Source organism: Petromyzon marinus, chromosome 69, assembly GCF_048934315.1.
Source record: "Petromyzon marinus isolate PM22_M1 ecotype Great Lakes invasive population chromosome 69, UKy_Petmar_22M1.pri1.0, whole genome shotgun sequence".
NCBI classification, from domain to species: domain Eukaryota; kingdom Metazoa; phylum Chordata; class Hyperoartia; order Petromyzontiformes; family Petromyzontidae; genus Petromyzon; species Petromyzon marinus.
Genome location: NC_133735.1, coordinates 3855621 through 3877546, shown reverse-complemented (window position 1 = coordinate 3877546; position 21926 = coordinate 3855621). Strand labels below are relative to the sequence as shown.

Here is a 21926-nt window from a genome sequence, read left to right as displayed (position 1 = left end):
TGCGTCCTCCTCTCCAAACAGCTGACTGTGACACAGACACAGCACGCCCAGGTAGCCTCTCACGTGACGTGGGGGCAAGTGCAGTGTGGTGGTGGTGGTGACGGTGGTGGTGATGGTAGTTGTGGTGGTGACGGTGGTGGTGATGGTAGTTGTGGTGGTGACGGTGGTGGTGACAGTGATGGTGGTGGCGGTGACGGTGGTGGTGGTGGTGACGGTGGTGGTGACGGTGGTGGTGACGGTGGTGGTGGTGGTGACGGTGGTGGTGACGGTGACGGTGGTGGTGACGGTAGTGGTGGTGATGACGGTGAAGGTGGTGGTGACGGTGATAGTGGTGGTGATGACGGTGACAGTGGTGGTGACAGTGATGGTGGTGATGATGATGGTGGTGATGACGGTGAAGGTGGTGGTGACGGTGGTGGTGATGGTGGTGGTGACAGTGACGGTGACGGTGACGATGACGGTGACAGTGGTGGTGACAGTGATGGTGGTGGTGGTGACGGTATTGGTGGTGATGACGGTGAAGGTGACGGTGATGGTGACAGTGACGGTGACGATGACGGTGGTGGTGACGGTGACTCACTTAAAGAGGTACTTGGCCCACACGATGCAGTGGATGGGCTCTGAGGGAGTGTTGCGGATGGTGCAGCCGGGGAACGTTTTCTGTGTTGGCTTCGGAGCGCACTCATAGCACTCAGTCACACCCTGCACACACACACACACAGTCACACACACACAGTCACACACACACACAGTCACACACACACACACAGTCACTCACACACACACACCACACAGTCACACAACAACAACCGCCATTCGCCACTAAGTGGCGGTGACGTCACCACGACGCTTGTGCCAGGCTATGTGCACCCTGAGGCCACGTGAAGTGTCGAACGCCCGCTGGCAGGAGGTCACGGGGCAGACCCAGGTGCCACGGGTCGACTGACTGAGATGACTGGCTGATGCACCACCTGTGCCCCCTACTGTGCCAACCTGCTGTGCCTTAGCCACCCGGCGCTCCGCTCGTTGTTGTGAGCGTCGCTCCTCCGCCCTCCGTTGTTGTTGGAGGGCGACTGCCTCCTACTGCCCAGTAGCATCCTTCACGAGCCTCCTCCACAGAGGCCGATCTTGACACCGCTGGTACCGGTCATCAGCAAGTCCACTCAGCTCCACGTCCTCCTGTACCACATCACTCCATCTCTTCTCTAGCCCGTGCCGCGCCCGCTTAGCCCCCTCGATCCGGCCAAACAAAAGCTGTTTCGGCATGCGGTGGCTGGGCATGCGGGCTACATGACCCAGCCATCGCAGCCTTGCCTGCCGGAGGAGCTCACCGATGGGACCCTGCCCAGATCCTTCAAGGATTTGTGAGCTCCTCACACAATCCAGTCTGGTTAAACCCAGGATGGATCGTAGGCAGGCCAGCCTAAATGTTTCTAACCGGCGAAGATGTTCCATTAGGGGGGTCCACGTTTCGCAAGCGTAGAGAAGGGAGGGAATGACCGTGGCCGAGAAGACCTGAAGCTTAGTGCGGAGCGACAGACCAGGTAGCTTCCACACAGCGTTACGCAACCGATGAAAAGATATTGCCGCTCGACTGATTCGGAGTGAGACCTCTGCTGTTAAACTGGAGCCAGTCATAAGCACACTGCCCAGGTATGGGAAACTCTCCACTCTCTCCACAACTGCCCCATCACCAATTGGGAGTTGTGGGGGTGGAGTGTCTGATGGTACACAATACCCAGGCAGGTGCTTAGATTTGGTGGGGCTGATGGTAAGGCCCCACCTCTTAAACACACACACAGTCACACACACACAGTCACACATACACACAGACACACACACAGCACACAGTCACACACACACATCACACAGTCACACACACACAGTCACACACACACAGTCACATACACAGTCACACACACAGACACACACACACAGACACACACACACAGACACACACACACAGACACACACACACAGACACACACACACAGACCCACCCCCTCGTGTACCGTTCCGGCCTTCATAGGACGCTCGCTAACAGCACTTGCCCCTACAGTCTGTTAATGCTATATGGGGGATCTTTGTTTTTTCCTTTTGTGTGTCTGTGTGTGTGTGTGGGGAGCGATAGTGTAGCGGTTAGCGCGCTGCGCTATGAACCTGGCGACCCGGGTTCGATTCCCGCTCACGGCCAACACCAGTGACGATTATCTGAACCGGTCCCGGGCCTCCCCTAGGTCGACTCAGCCTCAAATGAGTACCTGGTGCGGTGTGTAAACATCGCCACTAGGGAGACAAAGGCGGTCGGGCGTGGTGCTGGCCACCCACCCCCTTATGTACCGTTCCGGCCTTCATAGGTGCTCGCTAACAGCACTTGCCCCTACAGTCTGTTAAGGCTATATGGGGGATCTTTGTCTTTGTGTGTGTCTGTGTGTCTGTGTGTATGTGTGTCTGTGTGTGTCTGTGTGTGTCTGTGTGTGTATGTGTGTAACTGTGTGTAACTGTGTGTGTCTGTGTGTGTCTGTGTGTGTCTTTGTGTGTGTCTGTGTGTGTGTCTGTGTGTGTCTGTGTGTGTATGTGTGTGTCTGTAACTGTGTGTCTGTGTGTCTGTAACTGTGTGTCTGTGTGTGTCTGTGTGTGTCTGTGTGTGTCTGTGTGTAACTGTGTGTCTGTGTGTGTGTGTCTGCAACTGTGTGTGTGTCTGTCTTTGTGTGTGTCTGTGTGTGTCTGTGTGTGTCTGTGTGTGTCTGTGTGTGTCTTTGTGTGTGTCTGTAACTGTGTGTCTGTGTGTCTGTGTGTGTGTAACTGTGTGTATGTGTGTGTGTCTGTGTGTGACAGGAGGTCATAGATACTGGTCATGATACTGGCACCTGGTCTGGAGTGATTGGAGGGCATGGGCCAGATCAGCTCAATAACAACGGTAGGAGGCTGCTAGATTTTTGTGCAGCCCATGGGCTTGTAATTACCAACACGCTGTTCCGGCATCGGCGCATCCACACAACATCATGGATGCATGCCGGGTCCAAGCAAGAACATCTGCTGGACTACATAGTGACGGACCAGCGAATGCGAGCCCATGTCCTTGACACCAGGACCTACCGTGGAGCTTATCTGCCCTCTGACCATCGACTAATCATCTGTAAGATGCGCCTGCCATTCTTCCACTCCGGTGGTGGGTGTACACCCAGGACCCCATTCCAACCTAAAGTGGCCTGGTCTCAGTTATCTGATGAAAGTTGCAAGCGAGAATTTCATCATCGCTTGCGGCTGGGATTGGCATCGTCCCCGACTCCTCCTGATGTCGAGGGTAAATGGGCGAGGTTTAGGACTGTGACTCATGCAGCTGCAATGGCTGCTTTAGGTACGCGGTCCAGACCTCCCCAGACACCCTGGATGACAGAGGAGTTGTTCACGATGGTTGAGAAAAAGCGACAGGCCCACTGTCATCGGCTACAGAATCCCACGTCAGAGAATGAGGAGGCTTACCGCAGCCTTCGCTCGGAGGTTCGGAGAGCCGTGAGGCGCTGCAAGGATGGGTGGTGGTCGCGGGTTGCTGAGGAGATGGAGTCTGCCTCAGTGGCCCGTGATCACAAATCTCTATTTAACTCCATCAAAAAAGTAACCTGCAGCGCCACACCTATTACCATCATTAGGGGAAAAAACGGTGATCCAATTTCCGACCCCCAGGAACAGGTTCGCAGATTTGCTGAGCATTTCTGTGAGGTCCTGGGGGAGGGAAAATCCCTCAGCCAGGAAAACATCGTGGCACAAAGTGAGGATGACCCTGCTGAGGCTGCGGTGCCTCAAATATTGGATGAAGTCACCCCCTGTGAGTGGCTGGCTGAGGTGCCATCTGCTGAGGAAGTATTGAAGGCGATCCGGAGTCTGAGACCAGGAAAGGCAGCGGGCAGAGATGATCTCCCAAGCGAAATGCTGAGGGAGGGTGGCGTTTGTGCAGAGACTGCCCTATATGACATCATAACAACAGTCTGGACCACTGGACGGGTTCCGCAGGATTGGAAGGATGCCCTGGTGGTCCCCCTTTTTAAGAAGGGGGACCGCACAGACTGTAACAACTACAGGGGCATCTCACTCCTCAGTGTGCCGGGAAAGGTCCTGGCAAGGATTATTCAGCATCGCCTTGCCAGGCACGCTGAGGAGAGGCTTGCGGAGCCCCAATGTGGTTTCAGGAAAGGGCGGTCCTGCACAGATGCCATATTTTCTGTCCGTCTGCTACAGCAGAGGTGTAGGGAATTCCAACAAGACCTACATCTCTGCTTTATTGACCTGGTCAAGGCCTATGATACCATCAGTAGGCCTGGGCTCTGGGTCGTTTTTCGTGCTTTTGGAGTACCTGACCCTCTGCTCACGATCATTAAGGACCTTCATGATGGTGAGCGGGCCCGGGTAAAACTACGTGGCCGGGAGTCAGAGCCATTCCCTGTACACCTTGGGGTGCGACAGGGATGTCCTCTGGCTCCCACATTATTTAACATCTATTTTGACCACGTAGTTCGTGAAGCCTTCAATAGCTGTACGGGGGAATCTCCATATGGTACAGATATAATGGGAGGCTAATCGATGCCCGGGTGCGGTCAAGGGATGGCTCCCTATTGCTCAACCCCGTTATGTATGCTTATGACTTGGTAATAGCTGCTCAGTCAGAGGAGGAGTTGGAGACGCTGCTGCTGAGACTGGAGCGTGCCACTAAGAGGTGGGGCCTTACCATCAGCCCCACCAAAACTAAGCACCTGCCTGGGTATTTTGTACCATCGGACACTCCACCCCCACAACTCCCAATCGGTGATGGGGCAGTTGTGGAGAGAGTGGAGAGTTTCCCATACCTGGGCAGTGTGCTTATGACTGGCTCCAGTTTAACAGCAGAGGTCTCACTCCGAATCAGTCGAGCGGCAATATCTTTTCATCGGTTGCGTAACGCTGTGTGGAAGCTACCTGGTCTGTCGCTCCGCACTAAGCTTCAGGTCTTCTCGGCCACGGTCATTCCCTCCCTTCTCTACGCTTGCGAAACGTGGACCCCCCTAATGGAACATCTTCGCCGGTTAGAAACATTTAGGCTGGCCTGCCTACGATCCATCCTGGGTTTAACCAGACTGGATTGTGTGAGGAGCTCACAAATCCTTGAAAGATCTGGGCAGGGTCCCATCGGTGAGCTCCTCCGGCAGGCAAGGCTGCGATGGCTGGGTCATGTAGCCCGCATGCCCAGCCACCGCATGCCGAAACAGCTTTTGTTTGGCCGGATTGAGGGGGCTAAGCGGGCGCGGCACGGGCTAGAGAAGAGATGGAGTGATGTGGTACAGGAGGACGTGGAGCTGAGTGGACTTGCCGATGACTGGTACCAGCGGTGTCAAGATCGGCCTCTGTGGAGGAGGCTCGTGAAGGATGCTACTGGGCAGTTGGAGGCAGTCGCCCTCCAACAACAACGGAGGGCGGAGGAGCGACGCTCACAACAGCGAGCGGAGCGCCGGGTGGCTAAAGCACAGCAGGTTGGCACAGTAGGGGGCACAGGTGGTGCATCAGCCAGTCATCTCAGTCAGTCGACCCGTGGCACCTGGGTCTGCCCCGTGACCTCCTGCCAGCGGGCGTTCGACACTTCACGTGGCCTCAGGGTGCACATAGCCTGGCACAAGCGTCGTGGTGACGTCACCGCCACTTAGTGGCGAATGGCGGTAGTTGTTGTTGTTGTCTGTGTGTCTGTGTGTGTCTGTATGTGTCTGTGTGTGTCTGTGTGTGTCTCTGTGTGTGTGTCTGTAACTGTCTGTGTGTGTCTGTGTGTGTGTCTGTTTGTGTCTGTGTGTAACTGTGTGTCTGTATGTGTGTGTGTCTGTAACTGTGTGTGTGTGTCTGTGTGTGTCTGTACGTGTCTGTGTGTGTGTCTGTGTGTAACTGTGTGTCTGTATGTGTGTCTGTGTCTGTAACTGTGTGTGTGTAACTGTGTGTGTATGTGTGTCTGTATGTGTCTGTATGTGTCTGTGTGTTCACCTTCTTGATGACCGACACCTGTCCAAGGTACCCGGCTGAGCCGCTCTCCACCAGGACGGTGTCGGCCGCCAGACACATCCGGTTCACGTGGTTCCTGGCGGCTGGCACGCACACCGCAGACAGCGCCGACAACGTCACCAACGTCATCATCGTCATCGTCGTCATCATCATCGTCACAATCACCGTCATCATCAGCATCGTCATCATCATCACCATCGTCATCGTCGTCACCATCGTCGTCACCATCGTCACAATCATCACCGTCATCATCAGCATCGTCATCATCACCATCGTCGTCACCATCGTCACAATCATCACCGTTATCGTCACCATCGTCATCATCACCGTCATCGTTATCGTCATCGTCACAATCATCACCATCACCATCATCATCGTCATCATCATCACCATCATCGTCACCATCATCGTCGTCACCATCACCGTCATCATCACCGTTATTGTCACCATCGTCATCATCACCGCCATCATCAGCATTGTCATCATCATCATCATCACCGTTATCGTCACCATCGTCATCATCACCACCATCATCGTCACCATCACCGTCATCATCACCGTTATCGTCACTATCGTTATCGTCATCATCGTCACAATCATCACCGTCATCACCAGCATCGTCATCATCATCACCGTTATCGTCACCATCGTCATCATCATCACCATCATCGTCGTCACCATCACCGTCATCATCACCGTTATTGTCACCATCGTCATCATCACCGCCATCATCAGCATTGTCATCATCATCATCATCACCGTTATCGTCACCATCGTCATCATCACCACCATCATCGTCACCATCACCGTCATCATCACCGTTATCGTCACTATCGTTATCGTCATCATCGTCACAATCATCACCGTCATCACCAGCATCGTCATCATCATCACCGTTATCGTCACCATCGTCATCATCATCACCATCATCGTCGTCACCATCACCGTCATCATCAGCATCGTCATCATCACCATCGTCATCACCATCGTTGTCACCATCGTCACAATCATCACCGTCATCATCAGCATTGCCATCATCATCATCACCATCACCGTCATCATCATCACCATCACCATCGCAATGGCACGAAGCCAGAGACACTGAGAGTCTGGGTTCAATCCCTGGGTCTGGGTGTCTCTCTCTCAGTGGGGTTCACTAAGCCAGAGACACTGAGAGTCTGGGTTCACTCCCTGGGTCTGGGTGTCTCTCTCTCAGTGGGGTTCACTAAGCCAGAGACACTGAGGGTCTGGGTTCAATCCCTGGGTCTGGGTGTCTCTCTCTCAGTGGGGTTCACTAAGCCAGAGACACTGAGGGTCTGGGTTCAATCCCTGGGTCTGGGTGTCTCTCTCTCAGTGGGGTTCACTAAGCCAGAGACACTGAGAGTCTGGGTTCAATCCCTGGGTCTGGGTGTCTCTCTCACAGTGGGGTTCACTAAGCCAGAGACACTGAGGGTCTGGGTTCAATCCCTGGGTCTGGGTGTCTCTCTCTCAGTGGGGTTCACTAAGCCAGAGACACTGAGGTTCTGGGTTCAATCCCTGGGTCTGGGTGTCTCTCTCTCAGCGGGGTTCACTAAGCCAGAGACACTGAGAGTCTGGGTTCAATCCCTGGGTCTGGGTGTCTCTCTCTCAGTGGGGTTCACTAAGCCAGAGACACTGAGGGTCTGGGTTCAATCCCTGGGTCTGGGTGTCTCTCTCTCAGTGGGGTTCACTAAGCCAGAGACACTGCGAGTCTGGGTTCGAGCCCAGGGTCTGGGTGAGGGGTTTTCACCGCGGTTGTCCAGAGCGTTCATCACGACGGAGAAGTCTCGGAAGAAGTCGACGTTGTAGTCAGGGCTGGGGGGGAGGAGGGAGAAAGGGGGGTGGAAGACGTCACCACCATCACCACCACCGCCACCATCACCACCACCGCCACCATCACCACCATCACCATCACCACCGCCACCATCACGATGACCGATACCACCACCACCATCACCACCACCACCACCACCACCGCCACCACCGCCACCATCATGATCACCGCCACCATCACGATCACCGATACCATGGTGATGGTGGTGGTGATGGTGGTGGTGATGGTGGTGATGGTGGTGGTGGTGATGGTGGTGATGGTGGTGGTGATGATGATGGTGATGGTGGTGATGGTGATGATGGTGATGGTGGTGATGGTGATGATGGTGGTGGTGGTGGTGATGGTGGCAGTGATGGTGGCGGTGGTCGTGATGGTGACGGTGATCGTGATGGTGGTGATGGTGATGGTGGTGATGGTGGTGATGGTGGTGATGGCGGTGGTGGCGGCGGCAATGGTGGTGATGGCGGTGGTGATGGTGGTGATGGTGATGATGGTGGTGGTGGCGGTGGTGATGGTGGTGATGGTGGTGATGGTGGTGGTGGTGGTGATGGTGGTGATGGTGGTGGTGACGGTGGTGGTGGTGATGGTGGTGGTGATGGTGGTGGTGATGATGGTGATGGTGGTGATGGTGGTGATGGTGGTGATGGTGGTGGTGATGGTGGTGATGGTGGTGGTGGTGGTGATGGTGGTGGTGGTGGTGATGGTGGTGATGGTGGTGATGGTGGCCGTGGGTGGGAATCTAATGGGGGGGGGTTGGGAGGGGATTGGGGGGGGTTGGTGGCTCACCTCATGATGCTGTCGTGGAAAGCGGTGATGTCTGCAGAGGGACAGAACGCCAGCGTGCTCTCCCTAGCCACCTACACACACACACAGACACACACACACACAGACACACAGACACAGCCACACACACATACACAGACACACACAGACACAGACACACACATACATACACCACACACACACACAGCCAGCCACACACAGACACACACAGACACACACACACACAGACACACACACACACAGCCACACACACACACAGACACACACAGACACACACACACGCAAAAAGATCCCCCTGAACAGACTGTTGGGGCATTTGCTTTGACCCCCCCACCGACCCCCCACCCTGACCCCCCACCCTGACCCCCCCACACTGACCCACCCACAGTGACCCCCCACCGACCCCCCACCGACCCCCCACCCTGAACCCCCACCCTGACCCACCCACCGTCACCCACCCACCCTGACCCACCCACCCTGACCCACCCACCGTCACCCACCCACCCTGACCCACCCACCTTGACCCACCCTGACCCACCCACCCTGACCCACCCACCCTGACCCACCCACAGTGACCCACCCACCCTGACCCACCCACAGTGACCCACCCACCCTGACCCACCCACCGTGACCCACCCACCCTGACCCACCCACCCTGACCCCCCCACCCTGACCCACCCACCGCCACCCACCCACCCTGACCCACCCACCCTGACCCACCCACCGTCACCCACCCACCGTCACCCACCCACCCTGACCCACCCACCATGACCCACCCACCGTCACCCACCCACCCTGACCCACCCACCTTGACCCACCCTGACCCACCCACCCTGACCCACCCACCCTGACCCCCCACCCTGACCCCCCCACCCTGACCCACCCACCGCCACCCACCCACCCTGACCCACCCACCCTGACCCACCCACCGTCACCCACCCACCCTGACCCACCCACCGCCACCCACCCACCGCCACCCACCCACCGCCACCCACCTGGGCCTTAGACTTGCCCACGTGCTTCTTCTGGAAGAGGAACTGGCGGTTCAGGTTGCTCACATCGATAGTGTCCAGGTCGATCTGTACACAGTACACAGCACACTGTACACACTGCACACACTGTACACACAGCACACACACTGTACACACTGCACACACTGTACACACAGCACACACACTGCACACACCGCACACTGTACACACACAGCACACACCGTACACTGTACACACACAGCACACACCGTACACTGTACACACACAGCATATACACTGTACACGCACTGTACACACACTGCACCGTACACACACTGTACGCACACTGTACACACACCGCACACACTGCACACTGTACACACACTGTGCACACACTGTACACGCACCGTACACAGCACACACTGTGCACACACTGTACACACACTGTACACAACATACACACAGCACACACACTGTACACACACCGTACACAACATACACACTGAACACACACAGTACACACACTGTACACACACCGTACACACACTGTACACACACCGTACACACAGCACAAACTGTACACACAGCGCACGCACTGTACAAACATTGCACACACAGTGCACACTGTACACACCGTGATACACTGTACACCCCCCCCACACACACCACGCACTGTACACACACTGTACACCGTGCACACTGTACACACACAACACACACACTGTACCCACATCGTAACACAATACAGTGTGCACACGCGGTGCATACTGTATAAACCACACCGTACACACACTGAACACACACACTGTACACACTACACACACTGAACACACACTGTACACACACCGTAACACAATACACACTGTGCACACGCGGTGCACACTGTACACACTATACACTGTACACACACTGAACACACAATACACACACTGTACACACTACACACACTGTACGCACACTGTACACACACTCACAGTACACACACACACAGTACACACACACAGTACACACACAGTACACACACAGTACACACACACAGTACACACACACACAGTACACACACACAGTAATCACTCACAGTAGACACACACACAGTACACACCGCACACACAGTACACACACACAGTAATCACTCACAGTACAGCCACCGTACACACACACAGTACACACACACAGTAATGCCTCACAGTACACCCACCGTACACACACAGTACACACACAGTACACACACACCGTACACACGCACAGCACACACACACACACCGTACACACACACACTGAACACACTCAGTACATACACACACTCAGTACATACACACACACAGTACACACACACACAGTACACACACACCGTACACACACACAGCGCACACACACGGTACACACACACACTGAACACTCAGTACATACACACACTCAGTACATACACACACAGAGTACACACACACAGTGCACACTCAGTACATACACACACTCAGTACATACACACACAGAGTACATACACACACAGAGTACATACACACAGTACACACACAGTATACACACACAGTGCATACTCAGTACATACACACAGTACACACACAGTACACACACAGTACACACACACAGTACACACACACACAGTACACACACACACACAGTACACACACACAGTACACACACACAGTACACACACAGTACACACAGTACACACACAGTACACACACACACTACACACACACACACTACACACACACAGTACACACACACAGTACAAACAGTACACACACAGTACACACACAGTACACACACAGTACACACACACAGTACACACACAGTACACACACAGTACACACACACAGTATACACACACAGTACACACAAAAGTACACACACAGTACACACACAGTACACACGCACACAGTACACACGCACACAGTACACACGCACACAGTACACACACACTACACACAGTGCACACACAGTACACACACACACAGTACACACACACAGTACACACAGTACACACACACAGTACACACACAGTACACACACACTACACACAGTACACACACACTACACACAGTACACACACACACAGTACACACACACAGTACACACACACAGTACACACACAGTACATTGTCGTCTCTCATTCACCCACGCAACCACCCACCACCACTCACCACCACTCACTCACTCACCACCACTCACCACCACTCACTCACCACCACCACTCACCACCACTCACAACTCACCACCACCACTCACCACCACTCACCACCACCACTCACCACCACCACTCACCACCACCACTCACCACTCACCACCACTCACCACAACTCACCACCACTCACCACAACTCACCACCACCACTCACCACCACTCACCACCACCACCACTCACCACCACTCACCACCACCACTCACCACCACCACTCACCACCACCACTCACCACCACCACTCACCACCACTCACCACCCACCACCACTCACTCACCACCACTCACCACCCACCACTCACCACCCACCACTCACCACCCACCACTCACCACTCACCACCCACCACTCACCACCCACCACTCACCACCACCACCCACCACTCACCACCCACCACCATCCACCACTCACCACCCACCACCCACCACTTACCACCACCACTCACCACCACTCACCACCACCACCACTCACCACCACCACTCACCACCACCACTCACCACCACCACTCACCACCACTCACCACCACCACTCACCCCCACCACCACTCACCACCACCACTCACCACCACCACTCACCACCACCACTCACCACCACTCACCACCACTCACCACCACCACTCACCACCACTCACCACCACCACTCACCACCACCACCACTCACCACTCACCACCACCACTCACCACCACTCACCACCACCACTCACCACCACCACCAACTCACTCACTACCACCAACTCACTCACCACCACCACTCACCACCACCACTCACCACCACCACTCACCACCACCACCACTCACCACCACCACTCACCACCACTCACCACCACCACTCACCACCACCACTCACCACCACCACTCACCACTCACCACCACCACTCACCACCACTCACCACCACCACTCACCACCACTCACCACCACCACCACTCACCACCACCACTCACCACCACCACTCACCACCACCACTCACCACTCACCACCACTCACCACCACCACTCACCACCACCACTCACCACCACTCACCACCACCACTCACCACCACCACCACCACTCACCACCACCACTCACCACCACCACTCACCACCATCACTCACCACCATCACTCACCACCACCACCACCACTCACCACCACCAACACTCACCACCACCACTCACCACCACTCACCACCATCACTCACCACCATCACTCACCACCACCACCACCACTCACCACCACCAACACTCACCACCACCACTCACCACCACCACCACTCACCACTCACCACCACCACTCACCACCACTCACCACCACCACTCACCACCACCACCAACTCACTCACTACCACCAACTCACTCACCACCACCACTCACCACCACCACCACTCACCACCACCACTCACCACCACCACCACTCACCACCACCACTCACCACCACTCACCACCACCACTCACCACCACCACTCACCACTCACCACCACCACTCACCACCACTCACCACCACCACTCACCACCACTCACCACCACCACCACTCACCACCACCACTCACCACCACCACTCACCACCACCACTCACCACTCACCACCACCACTCACCACCACTCACCACCACCACTCACCACCACCACTCACCACCACTCACCACCACCACTCACCACCACCACCACCACTCACCACCACCACTCACCACCACCACTCACCACCATCACTCACCACCATCACTCACCACCACCACCACCACTCACCACCACCAACACTCACCACCACCACTCACCACCACTCACCACCATCACTCACCACCATCACTCACCACCACCACCACCACTCACCACCACCAACACTCACCACCACCACTCACCACCACCACTCACCACGTGTATGCGCCTAAACCCCGTCAGCACGAGGTTCTTGAGCAGCTCGCAGCCGATGCCGCCGGCGCCGACCACGAGGACGCGGGCAGCCGCCACGCGCTCGGCCAGGGCCGCCTCCAGCGCGCCACGGAGACCTCCGGGAGGAGAAGGCGACGACGACGCAGCAGCAGCAGCAGGAGCAGCAAAAGACGACGAAGTAGAAGACGCAACAACAGCAGCCATCACAGCCGCCATCGTCTCCAACTGTAGCGCCTCACTTCCGGTGCCGCCTCCTGCACCCCCCCAACCCTCCCAGCACCACCGCACGTCACTTCCGTCGCCCAGCCCACTCTCTCTGAGGCCATGTCCAAACCCCCCCCCCCTCTCTGAGGCCCCACCCCCCGCTGTGAGGCCCCGCCCACCCTTCTTTCCGTGAGGCCCCGCCCACGACTATCTGACGCCCAACCACCACTCACCACCACGAGCTGGACCCCGCCCACTCCCAAGCTGGACCCCGCCCACCCTCAATCCGGGCCCCACCCCCCTCCGTGAGGCCCCGCCCACCCTCTTTGTGAGGCCCCGCCCACCACTCCCTGACGCCCAACCCACCTACAAGCTGGACCCCGCCCACTCCCATGCTGGACCCCGCCCACTCCCAAGCTGGACACCGCCCACCCTCAATCCGGGCCCCGCTCACCCCCAAGCCGGGCCCGCCCCACCCCCAGAATGGAGGAATCTGATGAGCTGTGAAGCTCTTTGTACTTCCACCCCCACCTTGCCAATATCAACAGGAGCCGCCATTCACCACCGACTCGTGGTGACGTCACCACGGCGCCTGTGCCAGGCTAGGTGCAGGAGGAGGAGGTCACGGGACAGACCCTGCAGGTGCCATGGGTTAACTGCCGTGCCAGGCTAGGTGCAGGGGGAGGTCACGTGACAGACCCTGCAGGTCACATGGGTTGACTGCTGTGCCAGGCTAGGTGCAGGAGGAGGTCACGGGACAGGCTCAGCAGGTGCCATGGGTTTTTGGGTTAGATCGCGTTTATTTAAATAAACGCGATCTAACCCAAAAAACCTTTATTATGAATAATATTGGTCGCGAAAGCCTACGTGTTAAACTGAGGTGCCATGGGTTGACTGCTGTGCCAGGCTAGGTGCAGGGGGAGGTCACGGGACAGACTCAGCAGGACACATGGGTTGACTGCTGTGCCAGGATAGGTGCAGGAGGTCACGGGATAGCCCCAGGTGCCACGGGTTGACTGACTGAGATGACTGGCTGATGCACCACTTTTGCCCCCTACTGTGCCAACCTGCTGTGCTTTAGCCACCCGGCGCTCCGCTCGTTGTTGTGAGCGTCGCTCCTCCGCCCTCCGTTGTTGTTGGAGGGCGACTGCCTCCAACTGCCCAGTAGCGTCCTTCACGAGCCTCCTCCACGGAGGCCGATCTTGACACCGCTGGTACCAGTCATCGGCAAGTCCACTCAGCTCCACGTCCTCCTGTACCACATCACTCCATCTCTTCTCTAGCCCGTGCCGCGCCCGTTTAGCCCCCTCGATCCGGCCGAACAAAAGCTGTTTCGGCATGCGGTGGCTGGGCATGCGGGCTACATGACCCAGCCATCGCAGCCTTGCCTGCTGGAGGAGCTCACCGATGGAACCTTGCCCAGATCTTTCAAGGATTTGTGAGCTCCTCACACAACCCAGGATGGATCGTAAGCAGGCCAGCCTAAATGTTTCTAACCGGCGAAGATGTTCTTAGTGTTTTAGTATTACCTGGGGCTGCCAACCATGATCAAGGTCCTTAATGATCGCGAGCAGAGTCAGGCACTTCGAAAGCACGAAGAACAACCCAGAGCCCAGGCCTACTGATGGTATCATCGGCCTTGACCAGGTCAATAAAGCAGAGATGTAGGTCTTGCTGGAATTCCCTACACCTCTGCTGTAGCAGACGGACAGAAAATATGGCATCTGTGCAGGACCGCCCTGGTCTGAAACCGCACTGGGGCTCCGCAAGCCTCTCCTCAGCATGCCTGGCACAGGCGATGTTCAATAATCCTTGCCAGGACCTTTCCCGGCACACTGAGGAGTGAGATGCCCCTGTAGTTGTTACAGTCTGTGCGGTCCCCCTTCTTAAAGAGGGGGACCACCAGGGCATCCTTCCAATCCTGCGGAACCCGTCCAGTGGTCCAGACTGTTGTTATGATGTCATATAGGGCAGTCTATGCACAAACGCCACCCTCCCTCAGCATTTCGCTTGGGAGATCATCTCTGCCCGCTGCATTTCCTGGTCTCAGACTCTGGATCGCCCTCAGTACAGTGAGGGAAAAAAGTATTTGATCCCCTGCTGATTTTATACGTTTTCCCACTGACAAAGAAATGATCAGTCTATAATTTTAGTGGTAGGTTTATTTGAACAGTGAGAGACAGAATAACAAAAAAAATCCAGAAAAACGCATGACAAAAATGTTATAAATTGATTTGCATTTTAATGAGGGAAATAAGTATTTGACCCCCTCTCAATCAGAAAGATTTCTGGCTCCCAGGTGTCTTTCGTATAGGTAACGAGCTGAGATTAGGAGCACACTCTTAAAGGGAGTGCTCCTAATCTCAGCTTGTTACCTGTATAAAAGATACCTGTCCACAGAAGCAATCAATCAATCAGATTCCAAACTCTCCGCCATGGCCAAGACCAAAGAGCTCTCCAAGGATGTCAGGGACAAGATTGTAGACCTACACAAGGCTGGAATGGGCTACAAGATCATTGCCAAGCAGCTTGGTGAGAAGGTGACAACAGTTGGTGCGATTATTCGCAAATGGAAGAAACACAAAAGAACTGTCAATCTCCCTCGGCCTGGGGCTCCATGCAAGATCTCACCTCGTGGAGTTGCAATGACCATGAGAATGGTGAGGAATCAGCCCAGAACTACACGGGAGGATCTTGTCAATGATCTCAAGGCAGCTAGGACCATAGTCACCAAGAAAACAATTGGTAACACACTACGCCGTGAAGGACTGAAATCCTGCAGCGCCCGCAAGGTCCCCCTGCTCAAGAAAGCACATATACATGCCCGTCTGAAGTTTGCCAATGAACATCTGAATGATTCAGAGGACAACTGGGTGAAAGTGTTGTGGTTAGATGAGACCAAAATGGAGCTCTTTGGCATCAACTCAACTCGCCGTGTTTGTAGGAGGAGGAATGCTGCCTATGACCCCAAGAACACCATCCCCACCGTCAAACATGAAGGTGGAAACATTATGCTTTGGGGGTGTTTTTCTGCTAAGGGGACAGGACAACTTCACCGCATCAAAGGGACGATGGACAGGGCCATCTACCGTCAAATCTTGGGTGAGAACCTCCTTCCCTCATCCAGGGCATTGAAAATGGGTCGTGGATGGGTATTCCAGCATGACAATGACCCAAAACACACGGCCAAGACAACAAAGGAGTGGCTCAAGAAGAAGCACATTAAGGTCCTGGAGTGGCCTAGCCAGTCTCCACATCTTAATCCCATAGACAATCTGTTGCATACGGCCCTTTTTCCACAATTAATATCAATAACAATATTTTTGCCGATATTTTTTGTTTCATAGTCGATAAATAAATAATAGCACCCTCGAACCGGCGTGCTACCTCGTCCCAGTAAACAGCAGATGGAGATCGTAAAAAAGGCCATTGGAATGAATGAATAAATAATAAACTCCGGGGCAAAGAGGGGTTCACTACTATCTGAAAAATCTCCAGCTTGCCAACAGACAAACGACCTATCTTCTTGGTCCTTTCGGTAGAGTCACCACGTAGAATGAGAATAAAACAATAAAACAATAAAATTCTTACGACGTTTCGGCCACAACACAAGTAGCCTTCTTCAGGTGAAGGAACACCTGAGAATTTCATCGTCTCATTTTGGTCTATCGTTTTTATTCTCATTCTACGTGGTGACCTTACCGAAAGGACCAAGAAGGTGAACCCTTGCAGTCACCAAAGCTTTCAATCGAAACAAACAGCCAATTTGATTCAACACAGCCGCATAGGTCACCAAGAGGGGAGGGGAAATTCCAGGCCGATAGTTCGCCCACACTTCCGTCAGCCGCAGACATAGGACAGAAGTGGTGGGTTCCAGGACACGGAGACGGCAGAATAGAAGCAGCACTATTTATTTAAACCTTAACAAGGGTTACACTAGAAGGGGTAGCGGCCCCTCCACCCGTATAACTCAGGAACACACACACCCAGGCTCTCTAGCCTAAGCTCTAGGCTCCCAGTTCCTCCTCCTGCTAGGGCTCTAAGGGAGGCTATCAGATCCGGCCCTGGTTAGGCACAGATCTCGGCACCCCGCCGACCAGACCGGCCCTTAGAAGGACTCTGACTCTGGGGCTCTGGGGCCGCACCACTGGCTTGCTGTGCCGGCCCTGCAAAGGGCAGCGGTCACAGGAGTCCCAGGGTCTCACCTAGCTGGCCTTCTTTCTTCACTGGTTGCTTCAGCCTCGGGCCCCACACTCTGCCCCGAGCTCCCTGGCTCCCCGCACTTTATACCCACTGGAGCCTTAGCGGACGTTGTTGTAGCCACCAAGGTGTGGGTGAACCACACCTTCCCGTGCCATGTGCTTATTCCCCATAGCACCCCTACACTAGGACACAGATTCAAACAATTTCCCTCCTTCATTGCTCTTGGGGTAACGTTAAAAACGTAGAGCTTGCCAACAATGAGTCAGCATCAGAGGGAGTCCACACACTTTACTGGGGACAGGCTGCAATCCACATGGCGGGGTGTTGCTTCGCATACATAGTGTGAACACGGACATTGTGCACCTTTCGATTTAAAGCTTTCGTGACTGCAAGGATTCATCTTCTTTGGCTCTTTCGGTAAAGTCACCACCCACGTAGAATGAGAATAAAATAATAAATTGATAAAATCAAATAAAACAATATTCTCACGACGTTTCGGCCACAACACAAGCAGCCTTCATCAGGTGAAGGGACGAGACTGTCTGGAGGACAGCGCTGGAGCGAACAAAGCCACGCTCAAATCGCGATCTTTAAGCTCATCTTCTTTGGTTCTTTCGGTAAAGTCACGTAGAATGAGAATAAAATAATAAATTGATAAAATAAAATAACACAATAATATTCTCACGATGTTTCGGCCACAACACAAGCGGCCTTCATCAGGTGAAGGGGGCGAGACTGTCTGGTAGGACAGCGCTGGAGCACTCCAGCGCTGTCCTACCAGACAGTCTCGCCCCCTTCACCTGATGAAGGCCGCTTGTGTTGTGGCCGAAACGTCGTGAGAATATTATTGTGTTATTTTATTTTATCAATTTATTATTTTATTCTCATTCTACGTGACTTTACCGAAAGAACCAAAGAAGATGAATCATTGCAGTCACGAAAGCTTTAAATCGAAAGATCTTTAAGCTGTGTGAGAAGCAACACAGCTTAAAGGTCGCGATCGACAGACCAGTTCAACAAGGCACAGTGAGTTGAACAAGCCAGTCAGCTCGGGAGCTGCCGAAGAGGGCGCAGAGCGGCTGGCCCCAAGGGTGGCCCGCGATCAACCGAGGATGGCGAGACTGGCGGGGGGGGGCGCGAGGAGTCACCGAGTGCGAGTTCAGAGCTGACAGAAGAAGCGTCGCTCAGACACTTTTATCTCTACACCAGTGGTTCTTAACCTTGTTGGAGGTACCGAACCCCACCAGTTTCATATGCGCATTCACCGAACCCCTCTTTAGTGAAAAATAAAATGTGATTTTTTTCAAATTCAAGACGTAGATATGTTTTTTACTGGTACACAAAATGAGCCGTGCATGAACATTACCTTGTTCAAAGAATAAAACCAACACAATGCATAAACTCACAACAAATTACATACCTGGAAATCAATGTGACTTCTGCTGTTGCCTTTTAGAGATCAGTTCAGATATGCGTGACTTCACCTTGGCAAGTGCCACTCTCATGTCATTTTCACAGCAAAGTCTGTTCCTTTTCTTCGTTTTTATGTCCAGCATCCTCGAAAAGGATTGCTCACAAAGATATGTTGTAACAAATGGTATAAAAAAATCCAGGGCTTTCTTAGCAATAACTGGATACTTGTTCATTTGTCAACACCAAAACGTTGAGAGCGTTGTTGTTCTGAAGAGTTGCTGTTGAACCTGGCTCTGCTGAATTTCAATGATTTCGTCGAGGAATTCATCATTGACATCTGCTGTTTCAACAGCAAACGTGAACGGCTGTCTCACCCATGCTGGATATGACTCTCTTGTAGGGAAATATCCGTCGAGAGACTTTGCAAGCTCATCTAAGTGCGTGGCAATTGTTTGCTTCAGTTCCGTGGATACAGAAATATCTCCGATTCCAGACACATCTTCGATCTTACTTGCACAGTCGTCCAGAAGCGGGAAGTTTGCGAAGTTATTGTTCTCTGTTCGTCGTTTCCATAACGGTAGCTTTTTTTGAAAAGCCTTCAGGTGTTCTTCCGCTTCCATGATATTGACTCCACCACCCTGCATCTGCTGATTGAGATGATTGAGAGCTGTGAATATATCAGCCATGTACGCTAAAATGAGAATGAACTCAGGATTTTTGAAGCAATCTGCATGGCAGTGTTGGTGCTCTTGCAAAAACAGGGCTAATTCCACACACATGGCAAAAACACGATTCAGCACCTGTCCCCGGGATAACCACCGAATATTAGAATGGAGCAGAAGTACCTCAAATTCAGAGCCCATTTCTTTACACAGCTCACTGAAGATGCGGTGCCTCAGAGCACTTTTTCGCACATAGTTCACACATTCCACCACAGTTTTTAATACTTCTGTCATTTTTGGAGGTAAGGTTTTTGTTGCCAACGCATGCCTGTGCAGAATACAATGCGTCACAATGATGTGTGGTGCATCGGCCTTTACTAGCGCACCAAAACCAGACTTTCTTCCCAGCATGACTGGAGCTCCGTCCGTACAAACTGCAGAAACCATATCCCATGAAAGATTGTTGTCTCTGAAGAAGTCATCCACAAGCTTCTTCACATCGGCTGCCTTCGTTGTTGTTGTAAGAGGCTTACAAAATAAAAACTCTTCTTTTATCATGTCGTCTTTCACATAGCGTACAAAAACAGCAAGCTGGCTTAGATCAGAAACGTCTGTGGTTTCGTCGAGTTGAAGGCTGAATTTTGCCGGGCTTGAAATCAGATCCGCGACTACTTGAGCCAAGATGTCTTTACTCATGCCTTCTATTCTGTCACTGACGGTGTCATTTGAAAGGGGAATTTGGGATAATTTACCTTTGGCCGCTGTTCCGAGTATCAGATTCGCCATCTTTAATGCAGCTGGTTTCACAAGTGTTTCACCAATGGTGTGTGGCTTGCCCTGCTTTGCGATCAGGTAAGCAACTTCGTACGATGCTGTCAGGATCGGTTTGTTAACAGGTACAAATCCAAGAGCAGGCAGAGTGGCCCTTTCATCGAATCTGGCTCTCTTCACCCTGAATTCAGCAAGTGTTGTGTTCTTGTATTCCCCGTCTCCATGCAGCTTCAAGAAGTGTTCCTTTAGTTTTGCCGGTGCAAGACTAGAGTTGCTCAACTTGGCGTTGCAAATCATGCAGATAGGACGCTCACTCCCATCACGTTCCGTGATACATGAGAATCCATGTTGTACATATTCGTCCGACCACTTTCTTCTTTTGCCCGACATAGTTAGTATGGATAAAATATTAAAGAAATCACACGACGTACGACAACAACAGTCACACGTTGACTACTGAGTACGCACTAAATTCCCCGCAGCGCTGATTGGCCAAGCAGTGTAGCATGATCATCTGCAGCCAGTGATGGCCAAGCGGGCCGTGTGTGTCATCACAAATTTACACAATAATTCAAGTGTGTCCGGACCTCCGTGGCGGGGGCTCTGCCGAACCCCTGAGATCGACTCACCGAACCCCTGGGGTTCGATCGAACCCAGGTTAAGAACCACTGCTCTACACCGAGCAAACGGGGCGGCGGAGAGCGGCGAAGAGCGCCTGTGACCTGGGCTCATCCAGCAGCGGAAAGAGCCCGTCCAGCCGCCCCGTGTGAAAGAGGGAGTGCCAAGCTGTCCGTAATGATACACGCACCCTCACACCGCTCCGCAGGGAACTAACACTTTTTTGATACAAGGGATGCCCAACCTCTGCGTCTGCTTTACGCAAAAGGATTGAACGAGTGGCAAAAGAAGACACACGACACGCATATCGGGACAAATACGATTGTTCCTAAAAGTTATCTTCGTCTTTCAAGAAGGGTTGCCATTCCAAG

At 53.6% G+C, this 21926-nt stretch overlaps 1 protein-coding gene across 1 annotated transcript in view; it reads right to left on the bottom strand.

Annotated features, from left to right (window-relative positions):
• Positions 1-13944, bottom strand: part of LOC142906722 (SUMO-activating enzyme subunit 2-like) — a gene marked incomplete at its 3' end in the record, with an annotated part of 48044 nt that extends 34100 nt beyond the window's left edge. Inside the window, exons 1-7 of the mRNA XM_076055102.1 lie at positions 13667-13944; positions 9649-9732; positions 8657-8727; positions 7787-7851; positions 6001-6101; positions 581-702; positions 1-25 (exon numbers count right to left, since the gene is read on the bottom strand). The exon at positions 1-25 is cut by the window's left edge and continues 43 nt beyond it. Coding sequence (XP_075911217.1) covers positions 1-25; positions 581-702; positions 6001-6101; positions 7787-7851; positions 8657-8727; positions 9649-9732; positions 13667-13900 — 702 coding nt within the window. The remainder of the gene's footprint in view (positions 26-580; positions 703-6000; positions 6102-7786; positions 7852-8656; positions 8728-9648; positions 9733-13666) is intronic.
• Positions 13945-21926: the final 7982 nt, after the last annotated feature.